The 20391-nt window shown below is 38.2% G+C and overlaps 1 protein-coding gene across 1 annotated transcript in view; it reads left to right on the top strand.

Moving 5' to 3' along the window:
• Positions 1-468: 468 nt before the first annotated feature.
• YTHDC2 (YTH domain containing 2) overlaps positions 469-20391 on the top strand; it is a 30437-nt gene continuing 10514 nt past the window's right edge. Inside the window, exons 1-21 of the mRNA XM_042015245.1 lie at positions 469-773; positions 1025-1115; positions 2628-2824; positions 4581-4780; positions 5444-5610; positions 8431-8533; positions 9738-9894; positions 11681-11788; positions 12882-13030; positions 13408-13543; positions 13931-14057; positions 14317-14382; positions 15301-15479; positions 15654-15750; positions 15832-15919; positions 16011-16091; positions 17016-17098; positions 18082-18187; positions 18323-18442; positions 18807-19079; positions 19524-19650. Of these exons, the coding sequence (XP_041871179.1) occupies positions 593-773; positions 1025-1115; positions 2628-2824; positions 4581-4780; positions 5444-5610; positions 8431-8533; positions 9738-9894; positions 11681-11788; positions 12882-13030; positions 13408-13543; positions 13931-14057; positions 14317-14382; positions 15301-15479; positions 15654-15750; positions 15832-15919; positions 16011-16091; positions 17016-17098; positions 18082-18187; positions 18323-18442; positions 18807-19079; positions 19524-19650 (2836 nt within the window). The 5' untranslated portion in view covers positions 469-592. The remainder of the gene's footprint in view (positions 774-1024; positions 1116-2627; positions 2825-4580; positions 4781-5443; positions 5611-8430; positions 8534-9737; positions 9895-11680; positions 11789-12881; positions 13031-13407; positions 13544-13930; positions 14058-14316; positions 14383-15300; positions 15480-15653; positions 15751-15831; positions 15920-16010; positions 16092-17015; positions 17099-18081; positions 18188-18322; positions 18443-18806; positions 19080-19523; positions 19651-20391) is intronic.

Below are 20391 nucleotides of genomic sequence, written 5' to 3' on the forward strand. Positions count from 1 at the left end.
CACCATATAACTGTAAAAGTGTTGGCTAACAAGCTCTCAACTTTTAGAACTAACAACCTTCCCGTCCTCACCACAGACTTTGGTACAAAGCAAGGGGTAGAATATGATAGCCATACTTTGCCAAGACATAACAAGAGAGGAGAGAAATAAAGACGGAAAAGAGAGAAAGAGAAGGAAGATCTTGGTGACTCCGTAAAACATTCAGAACAAGGCTGAAGACTGCGATGATATTACCACCTACACTGAACGTCATTCAATTAAACAGCATGATTCGTGACCTGGCAGGTATCAGTGCTACTTCTTCACTCACGGCCGACTATGACACTATTGCGCAACGCCACTGCCCCGACACACACCATAACACTCTACCGGGAACAAACACACCCGAGGCGCTTCCTTCCGCTTGTCAGGCGGCTCCGCCTCCCGTAGCCGCAGCGCCGGTGTCAGCTCCGCCCGCTGCCGCCCGGAGCTGGGCAGGACGTCAAGGCTCCGCGCCGGCCCGGCGCCTCTGCTGCGTCGGCGGCGCTGCTGCCCCGCGGGCCGCTGCTGCTGTCCCCCGCCTGTCGCGGAGCCCCCGGTGTGCCGCGGAGCCATGTCGCGGCCCAGGAACGTCCCGCCGCGGCAGTCCGGCGGGGGCACGGCGGGCTCGGGCGCCCCGCCCGCGCCGGGCCGCGGCCGAGGCGGCAGAGGTCTGAGGGATATCCGCGTGGACGAGGAGGTGGAGATCGCGGTGAACCTCGCTCTGGAGCGGTTCCGCTATGGCGAAGACAGGGGTGCGTGGGGCAGCCCGCGCGGAGAGGGCCGGGCAGCGGGGCCCGCGGGCTCTTCGGGCAGGAGCATCTCGCCCCTGGGGGGCCGTGTCCCGTACGGGTGCGAGGGAACCGCGCTGCCGCCAGTCCCGGTGTGCACGGGAAGCGGGGTGGGTTTGAGGACTGATAAACTCGCAGCATCGAGGTCATACGTCAGGGGTACTGCCTGTTGAGTTTTTATGCTGGGGTTTTTATTTTTTAAATTATCTTTCCAGAAATGGAATTTCCATCTTCTTTCACTAGAACGGAAAGAGCGTTTGTTCACCGGCTCTGTCATTCTCTTGGACTTATATCTAAAAGTAAAGGGTAAGTTTGACTCTCATTTTTGTGTATTATTTTCTCTTTTTGGTGCAAATTTATAGGATTTCATTATCAGTGTTAAAACGACCTGTATTTTTTTTTTTTAGCTTATCCTGCACTGTTGCAGGGAATGGTACTAGAGAAGAAACTTCAAAAAGTAGATATGAGAATAAGCTTCTCTGTGCTTTGCTTGATGTCTGAGTAAAAAAACTTGCGACGTGCTAGTTTGCGATGCAGTTTTGTGAATTTCATGTGCATAGAAAAGACTCCTCATGAAGATCTGTCCTTTTTTCTTTTTTCATTGCACTAATGTGTGTTCAGAGGTTTTGCATAGAATCTCCTACATTGACAGCTAAAGTGTAACTTAGAGTAGCACGTTCAAAAGAATGCTTCTGTTGGGAAGCATAGGAGAGGGTTCGAGTGTTGCCAGCAGGCGGAAGTAGATCATCCTTCGCCTCTACTCAGCACTGATTAGGCTGCACTGGGAGTGTTGTGTCTGTCCAGTGCTGGGCACATACAACACCAGGAGTTGTACGCAACACCTCCTGGTGTCCTCACCAGGAGGACAGAGAGCTAGACTGGAGAGAGTTCAGTGGAGGACCAGCAAACCGATGAAGGGGATGGAGCATCTCCTCTGTGCAGAAAGGGCCAGAGTGCTAGGACTGTTCAGCCTGGAGAAGACAAGGTTCAAGGGGGTCTCAACAGTGTATATAAATACTTGGAATGAGGATGTAAAGAGGACAGAGCCTGGGGCTACTGTAGGTGGCTGTGACTCTCCCCACAGAGGCTGCCCTTGCCAGCACCTGTGCTCCTGCACCAGTCTTCCATCCCTGCCAGGGACAGGCCACTGGGCTCTTAGTGTGACCTTTTGTTCTTACCCTGAGAAGTAATTTTGAAAGGGTTGATATGTCGGTTGTAGCCCAGGCACAAGTTCGTTCCATTTCAAATATATTTACAACAGTTCTTCATCACTTTCGTGTCAGAGTTCAGTCTGAGAAGTAGTGCAGTGTTGTGGTTAAGCGTTTTGGCTCAATTTCTACATAATAAATTTTTGATAATGAACATCCTGAGATCTGATACATTTTGCTGGGTTTTGTTAAGGCTTGGAGTGTTACTAGCAGGGAGCTTTTTTGTCTATTCTGCCGATTTGTTGATTTTTAACTTCTAAAAGTTTCAAGTTAGTCTAGAAGTCAGTTTGGTGTCATAACTCAGTATTGATTGGTAAGATGATTGGTAGAGCTGGCTGTATTTTGGGAGATGAATGCAGTGATAACCTGGGCACAGTCATCCAATGTCTTTAGTGACATGTTCTGCACTACCCCCTATGAAAAGTGGGTGCTTTTGATGATGACTGTTGTGAATGTTGCATTATGCTACTTAGGACATTATTTGGAAGATTCCAGTTATGACATTTTATTTGAAAATAAGCTGAATTGAAAGAATTATTGTCAAAGACCATTACACAGAGGCAACTAGTTTGCTTATTCCTAACATGCCTTTTTTTTTTCTTTCTCCCAGAAAAGGAACAAATCGATACCTAACTGTAAGAAAAAAGGATGGATCAGAACTAAAACGTGCAGTAATGACTTGTGCCTTAACTCCTGGTACAAAACACGCTGTTCATACTTTAATTCGGAATTTTCCTGTCACAAATAAAGAACGAACAGAACTTCTGCCCAAGACAGAACGAGGAAATGCCTATGCTGTTGAATCTGGTATGTTCAGTGTGTCTTGTGATATGGACTTGAAAAGTCAACAGGACTTGAAAAAACAACCCACAACCCAGCTACAAAACAAACCCCTCTGTGTTCTGTCTCCTCTTCTGTCCTGACACCCTTCTTTTCAATCAAACCTATTAATTTTCTTGACTCTTAATTGTTAATATAGGGTCTTTTAAAATTGGTGTCATGAGGTGCTCAGGCACTCATGTCACCCACATTGCAATGTCTCCCTTGTACCAAGTTAATTTTGATTCTTTGAGCCAATTTCAGCCAGATTTTTTTTTTAATACAATTGTGAAATGTGGATTCCTGCAAGTTCCGGGGCGTAAGATTGAAGAGACAAGTGTTACCATCGCTCTGTGTAAGAACACCCTTAAGAGAAAATGAGAGTGGCTGTTGTGCCTTTAGAAATCCATGTTCTTGATAAAATAAGGAATTCATGTTTTGTTTTGTCATCTTCTAAAATAGATTCAGTCTCTAAGAGCTATTAAGTAAACTAAGGATATTACGTAAAAGTCTCAATTTCTAGAGTATGTAAAGTTCTCTGGAAGACAAACCGATATAAGATGGGTTTTTTAAACAATGCTTTTAACGTGGGTGTTGCTTTAACAGTTATGGCTGTGAAAGTTCTCTTGTGTTTCTGTGTACAAAGCTGGCTGTAGTGAACAGAAAACATAGCAGGATGCCTTGTTTTGATGGATATTTCTGATCATTATGTTTGTGCTTTAAGTGCATCCTTTGCTACTTTTCTTTTTCCGTTGTTTCATTTGTTTAATAGGATTGTTTAGTGAACAGAGAGAAACTGTAATAGAGGTACCAAAAAACCAATTTCTTAGGGATGTAGGGTATAAATTAATGAATAGTGTAAAATTTATCTTTCTTGACTTCTCCACAATGGGCTTTAGCTCCTTTTGTCTTTTAGTCTGTGTTTGTCTTGGTAAAACAGTGTTTGTAGTTTAATATGTGAATCTGTTAATTGCATTAAATAATTGCATTATGCCTATATAATTGCATTAAAATTGAGTTTACAGTGAGCTTCTCATTCTTCTGGAAAATAATTATTGAGGAATTATAGAGTAGCATTTACAATACTGATGTTGAAGTAGCCTCCACAGAAGACTTCAGGTTTTTTAGCTACCTATGCATTGCTTTCTGGTACACCACACTGCTGTGTGGCTCCAGGACTCTCGATACATTGTGTTTCAGTTAGTACACCTTAAGACAAGTTTTAGGGACAAGACTATTAGGTTTTGTCTGACTGACTGAAATGAGGTCTTATAAGACTAATGAGGATGTGAAAGAAGGCATATGAATCACAGTAAAGCTGACTTTTTGTTGGAAAACATGCTTGTGAATTTGGAAATGCTTATGGTGGATTTTTGTAGGCAGACTCTTGAGATGGCAATGTGGAAGCAGATACAAAGGCCAAGAAAATGTGCCCGGGCTTTTTTTTCTTGGGTTTAGTTTCTATTTCTCTTTAAGCTCTTCATGCCTTTTTTTAGACTCGAGCAATACGCTGGAATAGTTCAGTTGTGTTCAAAATTTCTATGAAAGTAAAAAATCCTTTGAATTATATTTATTTCAAGCACCATAACAGGATCAGTTACCATGAAAATGACTTTTAAGTATGTCATAGGTTCTCGCTCGATCAACAGGGACGCTAATAAAATCAGGAGTGTTCATTTCTAAGTACAGTTTTAAGCAGTGCTTTAATGACCTTCCTTTGTAATTTATTGACTTCTCTTCACAGAAAACAAAGAAGTGAACAAGACAAGCGGACGACTTAGCGATGGTATCCCCCAGGTTCCTGTGAAAAGAGGGGAGTCAGAGTTTGATTCCTTCAGGCAATCACTACCAGTTTTTGAAAAACAGGAAGAAATTGTCAAAATAATAAAGGGCCATAAAGTTGTTTTGATTGTAGGAGAGACTGGATCAGGAAAAACTACTCAAGTATGTTTCTTTAATGAAATAAAAAACATAACAGTGTTTATACCAAACTGATGCCAAATCTGTAATATTTCTGTAATAAGGAATTTTTTTATTCTAGTTTTAAGGCTTTTGTTTTCCTATGTGGTTCAAAGTCTTGTGTTCCAGTTAACTTTTTTGCTTTTGCAATGCTAAGTTAGCAGATACATATTAAAAGCATAAATGGTTCTGCACAATTTTCTGATGGATATCAGTTTTTCACTAAAATAATCATAGAATATTGAAGGGAAAGTAGCTATAGTTTTGTATACCCTTTTTCCTTCTAAAGCTAGTTCTGCTCATAATATCTAGAGTATTATTGTGTTAAAATCAAAGATTAGCTAAAGGGTTTTTTTAATAGATTTCCTTGAAGCAGGAGAGAGAAGCTTCAACTTTTTTTGGTTAGTTGGTTAGTCGGGACTTTTTAGTTTTGTTTTTGTTGTTGTGTTTTGTTTGAAACAGATCAAACTTTATAGCAGAAATTGATTTTTGTGGCCTTTTTGCCACTTCAGGTACATTTGCAATGATAATCCTATTGTGAGTCATTTTGCAACCTGTGTGATAGTGAGGTGCAGTTAAATTGTTTCACTGTGATAAAAATTACGAGTTTATCAAATGAAAAAGTAAATTTAGACCACTTCTTTACAGATCCCCCAGTTCATTCTTGATGACTGTCACAGAAATGGAACTCCCTGCCGTATATTTTGCACTCAGCCGAGACGTTTGGCAGCACTTGCTGTGGCTGAAAGAGTGGCAGCAGAAAGAAGAGAAAAGATTGGCCAGACGGTTGGTTATCAGATCCGTTTAGAAAGCAGGTACTGATGACATTTCTTTTAAAGTCAGTTGATCTGGTGTCAGTGTCTTTAGTCATGTGAAAATTTAAACTACAGTGTATTTGGGATGCAGCCCAGTAAAATACCAGTGCATATAGGTAGGATGTGTTATTTTTGATAATGAATGTTTAAGAGTTGAAAGGACGTTTTTTCTCCTGTATTTTGCAGTTTCATACAGTGAGTTGTTCTGTAGAACTGAACTGCAAGTGCTTTCTCCTGATTTCTTTTAGGGAGTATGTCTGTGGATATCCTTGTCCTCTCTACTTTTAACACATGTAAATCCAAAATTTCTGCAAGCTTTGAAAATAGGTAGGAAGGCTAGCATGCTGTAACAAAATCTATATAGTGAGAGTTGATAGGGCATTAAAGGGAAAACAACAAAATTGGAAAGTGAATGATGATGTTGAGCATTAACAATCTACTTTGGGTTAAATTTACTCTGTTTCAGCTTTTATGTTTAAAGCAGAAGCAGGAATTCTAGATGACCTGAGGAATTTGTTCCTAAAGCAGAGCAGGGATGGATGAAAGTGTGAAGATTGTGTGTGGTTTCTAAACTCCTTGAATTGTGTAAAGAGTGGGATTTTCAGGAACGGGTGGCAGTTGGGATACACTTGAGAAGATGGCAAAAGATATGGCTGGTTATGTTGCTTATATGGGTGAAGATAATATATTTCTAATGAAAATGAATTCACTTGAATATCAAAGCCAAGTTAAAGAATTTTAATATGCATACCAAAGGTTACAAGGTTATTAATGGATTAAAAGAGCAAGTAAAGATGAATTGCTGATAAGGTGGATGATTCGTGTGTGGAAGGATTATGCTGAATGAAGGAAAAATATAGGTTAGATGGAAGAATTACTGGAAGCAGTGCAGAAGAATCAAAAAGTTCGCTTGAGAAAGTGTGAAACGGAGAGATGGCAATGTTTCTGTTTTTGGCAAAAGTGTTAAATGGAAGTGTTTGTAGTAACACAGAAACCGATCTTTTAGTGTTCATTAGACAGTAGTGGTGATTTCTAGAAGGCTGCTGAAAAAGAGAGGGGAGTAGAGATTAAAAAAGTAAAGCACTTCCATCTGGTATGCATTCCTTGAATTCAATGTGTAAGAGTATTTTTGAAATGCAGAAAAAATTCCAAACTTGAAAAGAAATGCACACACGTGTGTGTGTTCCTTTGTATAGTACTCTACATTTTTTCTAGACGTTTTTAGTACTTAAAGTGGCAATGTTGGAGGAAGTAGAGGCAGTTCCTGTTTTTGCTTGCACAGCTAGCACTGCCACAGGTCGTAGATACTTTTAAAAAATTTTAGATTATTGAAAAGTCAAAGCATTTGAAAAGGTTCAGCTGATTTCTTTGTGATTCAGTCAAGTATAGTGTATTGGGTTTGTGTGGCAAGGTTTTGGTAGTGAGAGGGGTGTTTTTTGTGAGAAGAAGCTTCCCACATATCTGATAAAGCCTCTGCCAGCTGGCTGTAAGAGAGAACTCTACCCGAGGCTGAGCTCATTGGCAGCGGTGGGCATGACTCTGGAATAACATTTGAGAAGAACAAAAATTCTGCGCAGCAGTACAAGGAGAGGAGTGAGAATATGTGAGCGGGACAGTTCTGCAAACACCAAGGTCAGTGTAGAGGAGGAAGAAGGAGATGCTCCAGAAGCCAGAGCAGAGATTCCCCTGCAGCCTGTGGTGCAGATTGTGGTGAGGCAGGATGTGCCCCTGCAGCCCATGGACATCCACAGTGGAGCACATATCCACCTGCAGCCTGTGGAGGACCCCAATACCAGAGCAGGTGGTTGCCCAAAGGAGGCTGTGACCCTGTGGGAAGCCTGTGCTGGAACAGGCTCCTGACAGGACCTGTCGCCCCACGAAGAGTGGAGTTTTCACTGGAGCATTTTTGCTGGTGGGACTTGTGGACCCGTGGGGGGTCCCGTGCTGGAGCAGTCTGTTCCTGCAGGACTGCACCACATGCGAGGGACCTACACTGGAGCCATTTGTGAAGAGTGTGAGAAATCCACCACCTGAGGAGGAAGGAGCAGCAGAGACAGGATGTGGTGAAGTGACCACAGCCCCCATTCCCTGTCCCCCTGTGCACTGAGGGGTAGGAATTAGAGAAAATTGGAAGTTAAGCCAATTAAGAAGGGCGGGGTGGGGGAAGGCATTGTAACATTTGATTCTGTCTCTCATCATCCTGCTTGGATTTAATTTGTAGTACACTAAACTAAATTGCACAAGTCAAGTCGGTTTTGCCCGTGGTGATGGTAACTGGTAAGTGATATGTCGGGACATACCCGACCGTACCTTGACCCATGAGCCTTTTGTTGTGTTACTTCTCCCCTGTCCAGCTGAGGGGGAGAGGGATAGAGCAGCCTGGGTGGGTGCCTGGCATTCAGCCAAGGTCAGCCTTCCACATGTAGACAAATACAAAGACTGTATCTGAGGATGTTCTGAAGAATTGAAACCTGTTTTTTCGAGGCAGTCCGCACTGAATTTTCCAGTAAATTAATACAACACGGTGAGGTTCTCAAAATTCTGTTTCACTTCCTTATTAATTTAGAAAAAAATGAATCTCACCTTATTAATTAATCCCTTGTCAGAAGTTTTGGAGCATTAGCACTAAGAATCCTTAGGAACTCTTAGGAAACAGGCATAGTTTATAAGCAAATAGTATGCATGAGCTCTTTGGTGACAGAACTGTGATTCCACTTCTGGTGAGGAGCTGTTCAATCTTTAATTTTCAGTAAATAGTGGAGAGCTGGCAGCATTTAAATGGTGAAAAAAGCTGAAGCATCTTTGTGAACTGTTCACTAGGGTTTCTCCAAAGACACTGGTAACCTTTTGCACTAATGGCATACTGCTTCGCACGCTGATGGCAGGAGACAGCACCCTATCTACTGTGACACATGTTATTGTGGTAAGGATCTTGTATTTTGTGTGAGGGAGCAGTATGTATTGTTTCTGAATTGGAAGATAAGATCCTAGTTTTCTGTATTAATTTGATGAACATTTAAGGTGTTTTTGTTAAGTTAGAATCTGAATTAACTCTAAAGAGTTTACTCTTTTTTTTTATTGTAGTTTGCATATTTTTCTGGGGTTTCTTGGTTTTTTTTTCTTGTAAAAGCATCTTATTTTAGGTTCATGCCAATAATTAATTTTGGAATTGTGATGTGATTGTGGAGGGCAGAGGTCTGAATTTTTCTGAATTTCCTCAACAGAAAAGCCTTAGGAAGGCTTACATAGATATGGTTCAATGTGAGTGTGTCAGAATTGCTTGTTTTCATGTACTTGATTTTGCAGTACCAAGTTTGTAGTCCCTTTTGTTTTCACAATGTGTTCAAGACAAAATGCAGTCTAATTTCTAACAAATTATTTGTTTTCATGTATGATTATGTGAATTTCCTGTTGTGGAGTTTGATAAGCCAGTGGAACCAGAATGTTTACTGCAAGCTCTTCACTGCTGAAAACAGAAAAAAACGTGGTCATTTTAGGTGCCTGTCTGTTTACCAAGGAGGAAAAAAGCGCAAGAACAGTTTGTGCATTCTTGACTTCAGCCTGCAAATCTCGTGTTTCAGTTCTTGATTCATACATTCAGAATATAAAACTAAACAGAAGATAGATAAAGATGTTTAATCATTCATGTCTTAATGATAAGCTTTGTGCATGATTTAATGGATTTAAGAAATCTTTTTCTCTCATTATGTGGTTATTTTAATGCTCATCAGTTGTAAAAGGAGATTTTATTGAAATAAGATCTGTAGGATTTGCAGTTTGCGGCATTGTCTTGAAAATGAGATTCAAGTGCAAGAATTAGAGAAGTTACAGATACTCATTTTGATCTCTGAAATTAAGGTCTGTGTGGGTTGTGCATTACAGTGTCTTTATGACACTTTATGTCTCTGATGTCTTTATAAAACTTTTTGAAGTATTTTTTTTTACTTTTGGATAGTTTTTTAAAAAATCCTTCTTAAGCTAAACTTAAACATTTTAATACCTCTATAATGCACCACCAAATTACATATTTTAGTTTTTAGAAAATTCATATTTGTGAAAAGTTACAATCTTGAATCTGTGATGTTTATCTGTTCTTTTTCTTTTTGGTTTTCTTTCCTTTCTTACAGGATGAAGTACATGAGAGGGATAGGTTCAGTGACTTCTTGCTAATAAAACTGAGAGATGTACTGCAAAGCCACGCTAATTTAAAACTAATTATTTCTAGTGCTGCTCTAGATGCAGATCTCTTTATTAGGTATTTTGGATGTTGCCCAGTAATACATAGTAAGTAAACTCTTGACTAGATTTAAGTGAACTCTTAAATCTCAGTATACCTGCCCAGATCTTAACTATACCAAACCATTCTGAATAAAGGCACATGATAAATACACTGACAGTTACAGCACTGGTTGTTCTTTGTTTACTTATGTTTGTTGTTTCTTAACTGTTTGCATCTGCCTCAGAGAGAGGTGTTTTTATCAGTGGATGTTCTGTAAGTGCAGGGATGTTCAATCCAAGAAGGAGGTTCTTAAAGTGCTGGTCTGCATAGTGCCACAGACCCTGGGATTTACAAGAATGTGATACCTATTAGTATATTCCAGTAGATTCTAATTCTGGCTTCAGAGATTGCTATTAGTTGCTGGATAAAACTCAGATAACTCTATCTGTTAATTTCAGAAATACAGTCCTAGGCAAATTGGGATTTATGTTTCAATCATATGATTTTTTTGCTTCATGTAGAATTTTCTCTATGAATCATGGGTTAATTTTAGGGGATGTTCACAAGAAGGTTATTTTTTCTTATTCACACATAAAAGTGTTCATTTCTGGTTTTCAGTTTTGAATTGTTGCCTAGGAAAATAAGGCTTGCAGCTTGTTGGGGGCAGGAATCTGAAAGTTACACATGATTTTAATATTGGGCAATTTTTTTTGGAGAAGAAAAACCTCTTTGTAATTTTTGTCTGGCTTTGCAGTTTACTTTTTTTTGCAGCATCTCATCCTTTTAGATCAATAGATTTATTTTGGAAATTCTGACTACTGTCTCCTCAGTTTACTACAGTGGTTATACTGTTATCACATACTGGACTTCACAGGATAATCACAGTTGAAAAGATGCTTTTTCCAATTTTGTTAATTTAAGAATTAAAAAAAAGATAGTTTGTCTATTAATGTCATGAAAAAGGTTGATTCTTCAGCAGTATAGCTGACACAATCCTGACCACAGAAACCAACATTTTTTAGTTGTGGGTTTCTGTAGTACACCGAGTTTGTGATCAGTGTTAGAAGACTTCCTTCATGACGGCTTCTAAAAATACATGCATTGTAGCTTGTCCTTTCTGAAGGAGAGGAAGTCCTAGGTGATGTGAACTTAGTTGTGGTAAGTGTCTGCTAAGGAACCAAAAACAGGTATTTAGTTCTTCCTGTGTAAAAAAATAATTTGATGTCCATAAATAAGGTCTAGAAAACTGTGATGTTAAAAGAGAAATCAGGGTAAGCTCTTAAGAGAGAAAGAAAATGAGAAGTAGTTGGTAAAGAAAGCCAAAACTGGCTGTGCTAATTGAGGACTTTGAGAGAAGTCCATCTCCTCATGTACTTCTCATGAAAGAAGTTGAATACAAACATGGCAGCCTACTTGTGGGATCTTACACTAAAATTGTTTTAATTGCTCTTATATTATGTAATTCAGATGGCTGACACAGTGAATTCTTCTTTGTACACCTAAACAAAAGTGGCTATTTTCTTCTTCTGATTTGATAAAATTGCGGTAAATAACTGTCAATCTTACATCTCTTGCTATTAACACTTAATAGAATTGAAGAGGTTAATAAGAAGCAAGGTATGCAGCTGACATTTCCTTAATTTTTTTTTTTTGTGGCCCAGTCACTTAAAGAAAATAAACTCAAGTGAAGATACTCTTACAAGACTTCCCAAGGCATATAAGAATTCATTAAATCAGGGCCTAATCATGTTTAATTCACTTTCCTGTCTATAAAAACTGTTTTTAAGAGCTAATATTCTTAAAGTGAATCTAGGGAGTATTTAATCCTTCATGAATTGTTTCTACTTTTAGTCCAAGGAAGACCTTTTGAAGTTAAGGAGATGTTTTTGGAGGACATTTTACGAAGTACTGGGTATACAAACAAAGAGATGGTAAAGTACAAAAAAGAGAAGCAGCAAGGTTGGTGAACTTGTTAATTGTAATGTCTTGGTAATGAGTCTCATTGATTGATTGAACAACAAATAAGATGATTCTCTTTAAAATTCTGAAGTCAGATTGTTAAATGAGACATGATTAGATGACAGCAAGTATCTTTAAAACTCTGTGCTTAACATTGTTGACATAAATTGTGATTTAAAAAAATATTTTTACTTTCAGTGGTTATACTCTTCTTTCAGTTGATAAATGTTGTATTTTCCCTAATTATTATGAAGCGGAATTACATACAGCTGGGGGCTTTGCCCACATGAAAACGATACAAACATAAGATACAATATGCTGACATTTTAGGTGCAAATTAAAATGCAGCCATTTGAGAAGGCAGGATTTTGTACATCTTGTACAGAAGTGGTTTCTGTTATTAACATTTGTCAGTGCATTCTTTAGACATGGATGCATTTAACATTTAGCTCAGGAGCATTAACACACTTGAACCAGATATAGGGGGTGCTTTTCAATTGATTAAGTATTTTAGTATATTGATTGCAGTATTTGAGAAGTTTTCCTGGCAGCTGAAAGTAATGATCCCAATGAGTATTAAAAAAAAATAAAAAAGGCCAACCTCAAAGCTATAACATGCAGTCCTAACTGCACGTTTATCATGGTGCTCAGCTCTGATCGCTGTGGGTAGAAAAGCTCAGTTCAGGCCCTGATGGCTTCTACTGTTTCTTTTGCTTGTACACAGAAATTAGTTGCTACATGCAAGAGTTATATCACTCCTCTTTGGTATTTCACTTCTGGAGGAAGGTCTGGACTGAGAATTGTGTAGAAGTTAGGAAACTCATTTGAATGCAGCAAGTTGGAGGCTTAATGGGTTAAGCAACCAAGTGATATTTCTTACCTTGTTCTTATAGCAGATGTTTTCAGTGGTATGCTTTGGGTGCCCTTAATAATGGAATTTATATTGGACTGGTAACAATGTTCTAGATTAAATAAGAGATCTAATAGTTTTAACTTTGTTAAAGACTTGATATAGCTTTTTTTTAAATACTTAAAATAATGGTTAATTAGGATGACTGTAAAACTTTTCATGGAAATCCTGTATGCATTCTAGAAGAAAAACAGCAAAGCACTCTTACTGAGTGGTGTTCTACTCAAGAGAGCAGTAGTAAGCTGGAACCTGAGAGACCAAGATCTGTCCCAAGGGCAACTGAAGAGTGTTATCTGTTGGGTGATGGTGGTGACACAGTATTTAATCAACTGGTAAGTTTTTCCTTTTGTTGGGAGATATGCTTTAAAAACTATTTTCTAAAGGTACTACTCCTGTAGAATTTCTCGAAGGATATTAACATACTTTATAGATGATTTTTTCCTAATCATCATGAACTACTCTAGCTGAAGTGTGCTTGTCAATTACAATGGTTTGTACATAACATTTCTTCAGATTAAATGGCTGAACTGCCATTTCTTAAAGTATTTGCATATGATACAATAAATGCTTTAGCTGCAATATATGCTGTGATGCTGGATTTCTGATTGTTACTTGGAAAAGCAACCGTTCAGTTTCTTCATGTGTAATATATGAAAATAAAGATAAGTCTTGGAAGACATCTGTCTTTCAATACTTGTTTTCTCTTCAGACTGAAAAAGATGTGAACTGCCTTGAACCATGGTTAATAAAAGAGATGGATTCTTGTCTTTCTAACATCTGGTTGCATAAAGATATTGATGCCTTTGCTCAGGTGTTCCATCTCATTTTAACTGAAAATGTCAGCGGTAAGTTTATCATCTCATTATATAAGAAAAAAGCAGTAACAAAATTACTTGAATTTCCATGCCTACTTTATTTCCAGTTTCAGACGTTGTTACGTTTGAATTCTGATGCCTTTTGAAAAAGTGGATGGAAATAGCAGACTTAATGAATTGTTTAGTTATTGTTCATTTGTACTTGTTTTGAAGTATTAACAGATGTTATGGCGTGTCTAAAGTAGTGTTAAATTCACATGAACTGAGTGGTGGGATGAAGTCAGAAAACAAATTCTCTCTGGCCTGGATTTTAAATGTCACATAAGTCACATTCGTACCATATTTAGATGAAAAAGTAAGAATGTTTTTGTTTGGTTTGCTGGTTTATTTGTTTATTAATTTATTTTTACTTCTCAGTTGATTATAGGCACAGTGAAACCAGTGCAACTGCACTAATGATTGCTTCAGGGAGAGGCTTTTTGAGTCAAGTAGAGCAGCTGATCAGTATGGGAGCAAGTATCCACTGCAGATCATCTAATGGCTGGTAAAAACAAACAGACAAACCGAAACATAGATTTATTTGTCAATATACAAATGAGAGAGAAATTTCTATAGCATTTAAACTAATTGCTAACTTAGCAGACTACTGTAAGCAATAGTAAGTTTTGACAGTTGAAACATTTTAATTTGTGTTCATCACATTGTATTCTGGAAATTAAAAGTTGAATTCTTAATTCGGAGTCTGGGGCTGTGTGTCTTTTGAAGTGAGAAATTTAAAAAAGATTGCTGTGTAACTCTTTCAGGATGGCTGTGGACTGGGCTAAGCGCTTTGGACAGACAGAGGTTGTTGACCTGTTAGAATCCTACAGGTAAGCTATAGCTACTTTGCAGAAACAGTTGAAGGGAAATGTTGAAGGGAAATTTGCGTTTTGTCTTCTAATCAGAACAGTTTTTTGCTTTTTATGCCTTTAAATATGACCTAAATAGCAGGATTTATTTGAGACTAGGTATATTACAAAACAACACTTTTTTTAAAAAATAGTGTGTTTTTATTCAGTGTCATAGTGATTACGTTGGTGTATCTGGATCCTAAGATAAATATAGGTAGAGTGGTGTAGACTTCTTTCATGTCATTATCTTTTATTATTTTGATGTTGGCATTGCTGTCATGATTACGTGTCTAGGCAGGATGTGAGTATAGTAACTTACATAAATCGACAGAGATGCTGATTCTGCCATGTACCATTTTAATTTCAGATGCTTATTTTAGAAACAAATCAGTTGTGTTTTTATCTATACCTTATTTGCCATATTAAAGAAACCTTACAGAAGTAACATTGACATTGGGGTCATTCAAGAATTGTTTTTTGATTAATTTACAGTTACAGTTTTGTTACCATTTTGTAGAGAGCAATATTTTTATAGCACTTCTTAATGCAGTTTCTGTTTGTATAGTACCTGCTTATGGGAGGAAGATGTTTGGGAAATACATTTCTTTTAACAGGTAAACAAGTAGTGTCTATACTTTGAGTTCTGACACTTTGCTTCTGGTTGTGTTTTAGTGAAGAGTAAGAAAGTGAAAGTTAATGCTAAAAATTGAAGTTTCATGCTTTCTTGGATTGCACTTAAAACAGTGAACAGTAATAGTATTTTGGAGGTGCCGTTCTGCTACTCTTTAAAATTTGAAAGGAGTAGTCTTGTTGGTGTTGATCTAAGTTTAGTTGGTGGGTGAATGCAAACCTGAAATGAACGGCCTTGATCCTGGTCTGTGCATTTGTCTGTTATAGTGCTTCAGCAGGATTTGGAAATCTGGATGAAAGTTCGCTAGTCCGAACAAGTGGTGGTGACCTTAGTGCAGAGGACAGAGAACTGTTGACAGCTTATCATCACAGCTTTGATGATGAAAAAGTGGATCTGGACCTCATTATGCACTTGCTTTATAACATCTGTCATAGTTGTGAAACTGGTAAGTATAAACACACACTCCCAGTAAATTACTGTACATTCAGCCTTTGATGAATCCTGCCCTTCTTTGGGAAATACGAAATGAGTAAAACCTTCCAAGTGCTAGTCTACACAGTACTGATGTATATTTTAAGTGAATTTGCTGCTTAACTCTGCAAGCCTGCTTCTTTTTCAGGAGCAATTTTAATATTTCTTCCTGGATATGATGAGATAGTTAGCCTGAGGGACCGTATTCTTTTTGATGACAGGAGATTTGCTGACAATGCTCACAGGTAAAGCTTCTAGTTCCTATGGTTGAGGTTTTCATTGCTTCTTCTAATGTGCACTTACATGTGCTCTTTGTCTTGCATTAGATATCAGGTTTTCATGCTTCATTCAAATATGCAGACTTTGGATCAGAAGAAAGTGCTTAAAAGTCCACCTCCTGGAGTGCGCAAAATAGTAAGTTTTAGAGGACTTCGTCAGATATTATATTAATCTATTTTGTCTTTGCTTTTAACTACAGTTTGGTTGTTTCTTATTTTATTTGCAGATTCTTTCTACAAATATTGCAGAAACCAGCATTACAGTCAATGATGTTGTATTTGTTATTGACTCAGGCAAGGTGAAAGAGGTATGATTGGTTAAAACTCCTGTGGCAAGTAAACTTCCTAGTGTTTTTCTGTAATACACAATAAGTAAATTTTAGAGTAATATTTTTTTATAGTAGGCTGAGAGTTAGTGCATGTCAAATAACAAAGATCACTGAGAAGTTTTGACATTCATTTGTTGTATGACAAATACTGTAAATAATTAGCTGTTAGTAAACCTAAAAACTGTTGTAGATTGAAATGTTGATCTTTCTTTTTTAAATTTAGAGTTTCTGTTAGTTTTTTTAAAACAAGTGCATCTGTTTAGACCGCCGTCTTCCTGAGACTTAAGAGAGCATTGGGAGTTCCCTTTGTCCTACTATTGTGTCAAGTCCAAATCTAATCCATTAAGTTTTTAAGTATTGTTTCTGATGTGTTGAATATCTATTCCCAAATACTTTTTAAGGAAAAGTGAGATAATATAATGATGTAGTTTAAGACCTATTATATGTCTTTGAAAATGAAGTTGGATTTCATAGGGGAGATCCGTACCAAATTTGTAAAGTTCTCATGGTAATACATTTTTTCTGTAACTTTGCATCAAATGCAGGAAAACAAGGATGTATTTTCCAGGTGAGACAAAGAAGAAAACTTTAATCAATATAATAACATTTTTTCTCCTGATTTGTGATAATTCAAAACACAGTCCATATCTTTTATTTACTCAATTACCTACAGACTAGAAAACTTTCACTTAGGAAACTAGCACAAAGACAATGCAAAACAGGTATGGTAAATTCAATTGCAAGCAAGTACTTCAGAGCATACGTTTGAGCCAAAAGCTGCTAGTGTTTGTTCAAATTATTTTTTCTATTTTTTAGAGAACTTCTGTTAATAGTTCATTAATAACTTTTATTTCATGTATCATGTTTAATTGTGGTTTTATGTTCCTTGCTCTGCTTTTACAGAAGTCTTTTGATGCACTGAGTTGTGTTACAATGCTAAAAATGGTGTGGATTTCAAAAGCCAGTGCTATCCAGAGAAAAGGCAGGTAATAAATGCTTCATACTGATTTTTATTTTGCAAATGTCCACATCCCATATGTTAAGAGTAAAGTACAGATCTACAGCAGCCACACAGCGTAATGTTTCTAGCCTAGGCCAGTATCATGTTGAACAATGGCTAATACTTCTTCTCTGCAGTAAATTAAGAGTCAGCATGTATTTCCTTGCAGTAATTTCCCAAGATATAGAAAAGTGACACTCAGGAATATCCCAGAACTTGAATTACATCTAGGTTGCTGCGCCCCCATGAGCTTTTCGTCTTTCTGCCATGTAGCACAAACAGCCACAGTAACTTGTCTGTGGGCAAAGGATTGCCTTGTGCTAGTTTTTGATTGATACCATGGCATCCCTTCTTTAGAAGTGACACTGAGCAGTGATTCCTTATTGACCATCTCCGAAGTCTTCATGACTTAACAGGCCATGATCAGGCACAGTGAGTGAGGGCTGAGAAGTTACTTACGTAAATAGCAATAAATGCCTGTTTGGAGACATGATATTGTCATTATCCTCCAGGTTTTTGAGCCTGAATTGTGAGCATTTGCTGTCTCTGTTCCTTCATTCACACGTTGTATGGTCTTCATTCTACCATTTACATCTAGGGAACGTGAAGAGGAAGAAACAAAGTTTGCAACTTAGATTCCTAATGGCACAAGATGGCTGAGATTTGGATTGATCTCAAGTTAGCAAAAAAATGATATCACTTTATTTAGATAGGCCTTATTTTTTTCCTCCAGTTTCTTTAGTGTAGGGTTAAAATTATAATTATTTAAAATATTTTTTAATAATAAAATTTTATAAATTTGCATACTGTCAAATTCATCTGTGGGACTTCCTCTTAACAACAAAGTTACCATTCTCTTAGGCTGTCTTCTGTATTTGCCTTCTAAGTTTGGGTGGGTTGTTTCTTTGGTTGGGTTTTTTGAAAAAAAAAAATTCTGATTTTCACAGCTTCCAATATTTTATTTTCCAGGGCTGGGCGCTGTCAGCCTGGAGTCTGTTTTCGTCTCTTCAGTAAGCTCCGATTTGAGAATATGTTGGAATTTCAGACTCCAGAACTTCTAAGAATGCCACTTCAGGTGGGTATTCACTTAGAAGTTGCAACTTTTAAAAAATGTGTTATCATCAGACTATACTAGTAACTCCAAAAAAGTGTGTATCTATTTTCTTTTTCCCCAACCTTAATGGTATTTTTTTTTCTTTTTAACTTGTAGGAGCTTTGTTTACACACAAAACTTCTGGCTCCAAGTAGTTGTTCAGTTGTTGACTTTCTTATGAAAGCTCCTGATCCTCCACCAGCTTTAATTGTGAAAAATGCTCTGCAAATGCTCAAGGTCAGCAGAGGAATTGGTTTAGATGGGAACTGTGTTTAATAAGTATTTGTGGTGTGGTAACATATCTTACTGACTTTTAATTATACTGAAAGTCTTGTTCAATTACTTAAGGATGCTTTGAATTTTTGTTTGTTTTCATTTTGCATGTGTGTGTGTATATATTTTCCCATGTTAAGGGAAAGGACTACTGTAAAATCTTGTCTTGAACTGAAACTAATTTGACTTGCTTCTTTAGTGTTTGGGAGCAAGCCTAGGTAATGTCCAATATGCGTATCCTTTCTGCTTTCATTGTAAATTAATTTTGTCCCCTTTCCCCTTCTGCCCCTTGTCCCTACATCTCCCCCTTTTCTCTTTCTTCAAACAGGCTATAGATGCCATGGACCCTTGGGAAGATCTCACTGAACTTGGTTATCATCTCACTGAATTGCCAGTGGAGCCACACCTGGGTAAAATGGTGTTGTGCGCTGTTGTTTTGAAGTGCCTGGATCCTGTTCTTACCATCGCTTGTGCTCTTGCCTACCGAGACCCTTTTGTGCTCCCCACGCTGGCCTCTCAGAAGCGTGCAGCCATGCTGTGCAGGAAACGTTTCACTGCGGGAACGTTCAGTGACCACATGGTGCTTCTCAGGGCTTTTCAGGTATCCTTTCAGAACAAGGACTGTTCACAAGAAATCACACATCAGAGTAAATGATGTACCAACCAAACTGGATGTAGAGTGGTAGACTATGGCTTTCCTGTATACTGGACTCACAAGATTTCTGAGGGAACACATTTTCTCTGATCTTTTCAAAGCTGGTTAAATTTTGAAAGTTCTAGCAAGATGCTGCTTTACATCCTGCTACATGGGTAACTTAAAAAAGCGATCTTGATGTAACGATCTCTTTAATAACATCATAAGCTTAAAATAACATAATTATCATTATGTTTAGGTTAGGGAATGAGGAAAAAATCTAGTAGTTAAAAAAATCAAGTTGGATACTCAGGTTAATTTATTGATCTAAATGTAATTTTTAAACCTATGCATTTTTTAGTTTTAGATGCTTCAGTTAATAGGCAGCTGTTAAAAAATTATGCTTTACAGGCATGGCAAAAGGCACGCAGTGATGGCTGGGAGAGAGCCTTCTGTGAAAAGAACTTCTTGTCTCAAGCCACAATGCAAATCATCGCAGGAATGAGAACACAATTGCTTGGCCAGCTTAGAGCCTCAGGTAAACATATTGGAAAAAGTTCTGGCATAATTTTAGAGTTAAGTGTATACAAATTGTAACAAGAATAGTGTTCACGTGTCATTTTCCTTCCTTAAGTTGGAAAAGCACAATACATACTCATGTTGGGCATGGTGGAGATGCTAAGATGAGGAAACATGGCTGGGGAACTGCTGGCATAACTGAAAGCACTGTGATTGTTCACCATCCTGCTGTGTTGCAGTGTGAGGCATGTTTCCTTCAGTTTTTATGTTCTAGTAAATTTTTTCTTCAGGCAGTTGTTGAAACTTTCAGACCCTAGGTTCTGAGGCAGAGTCAGTTAATTTCAGCTCAGGCTGGATGTTCCTGGAGAGTGTCCTGAATAAAGAAATCCCTGGGCCTTTATAGCCTTACTGTCAGTGCGCCCAGTCTTCACGTGCCCTGCTTGTGCCTCGCACGTTCCTCTTGATCCAGTGGCAGTTTATGGTCTGGGGTCTTCTGCTGCCTCATTGGATTCGTTCTCCATGTCCAATGTGGGCAGCTCCTTAGCTGCTCTTATATTCCAGCTTGAGCCAGCCTTGGGACCCTCCAAGGTCTCATCCTTTATCCAAAGGTATCCTGTCGTTCTCTGTTTCTTTCCTTGCTTAGCCATTCATGCTAAGAAACAGTTCATTTAAAATTCACCTACACTAGGTTTTGAGCAGGGCTCACTCATGCTAAGCTGTAAGCAAGTTACAATTACACTTAAACTACACTATGTCTAAT

The sequence above is a fragment of the Corvus kubaryi genome, unplaced genomic scaffold (assembly GCF_017639235.1).
Source record: "Corvus kubaryi isolate FWS band 111438036 unplaced genomic scaffold, C.kubaryi_AGA036_p1.0 split3-37296, whole genome shotgun sequence".
Lineage (NCBI taxonomy): Eukaryota > Metazoa > Chordata > Aves > Passeriformes > Corvidae > Corvus > Corvus kubaryi.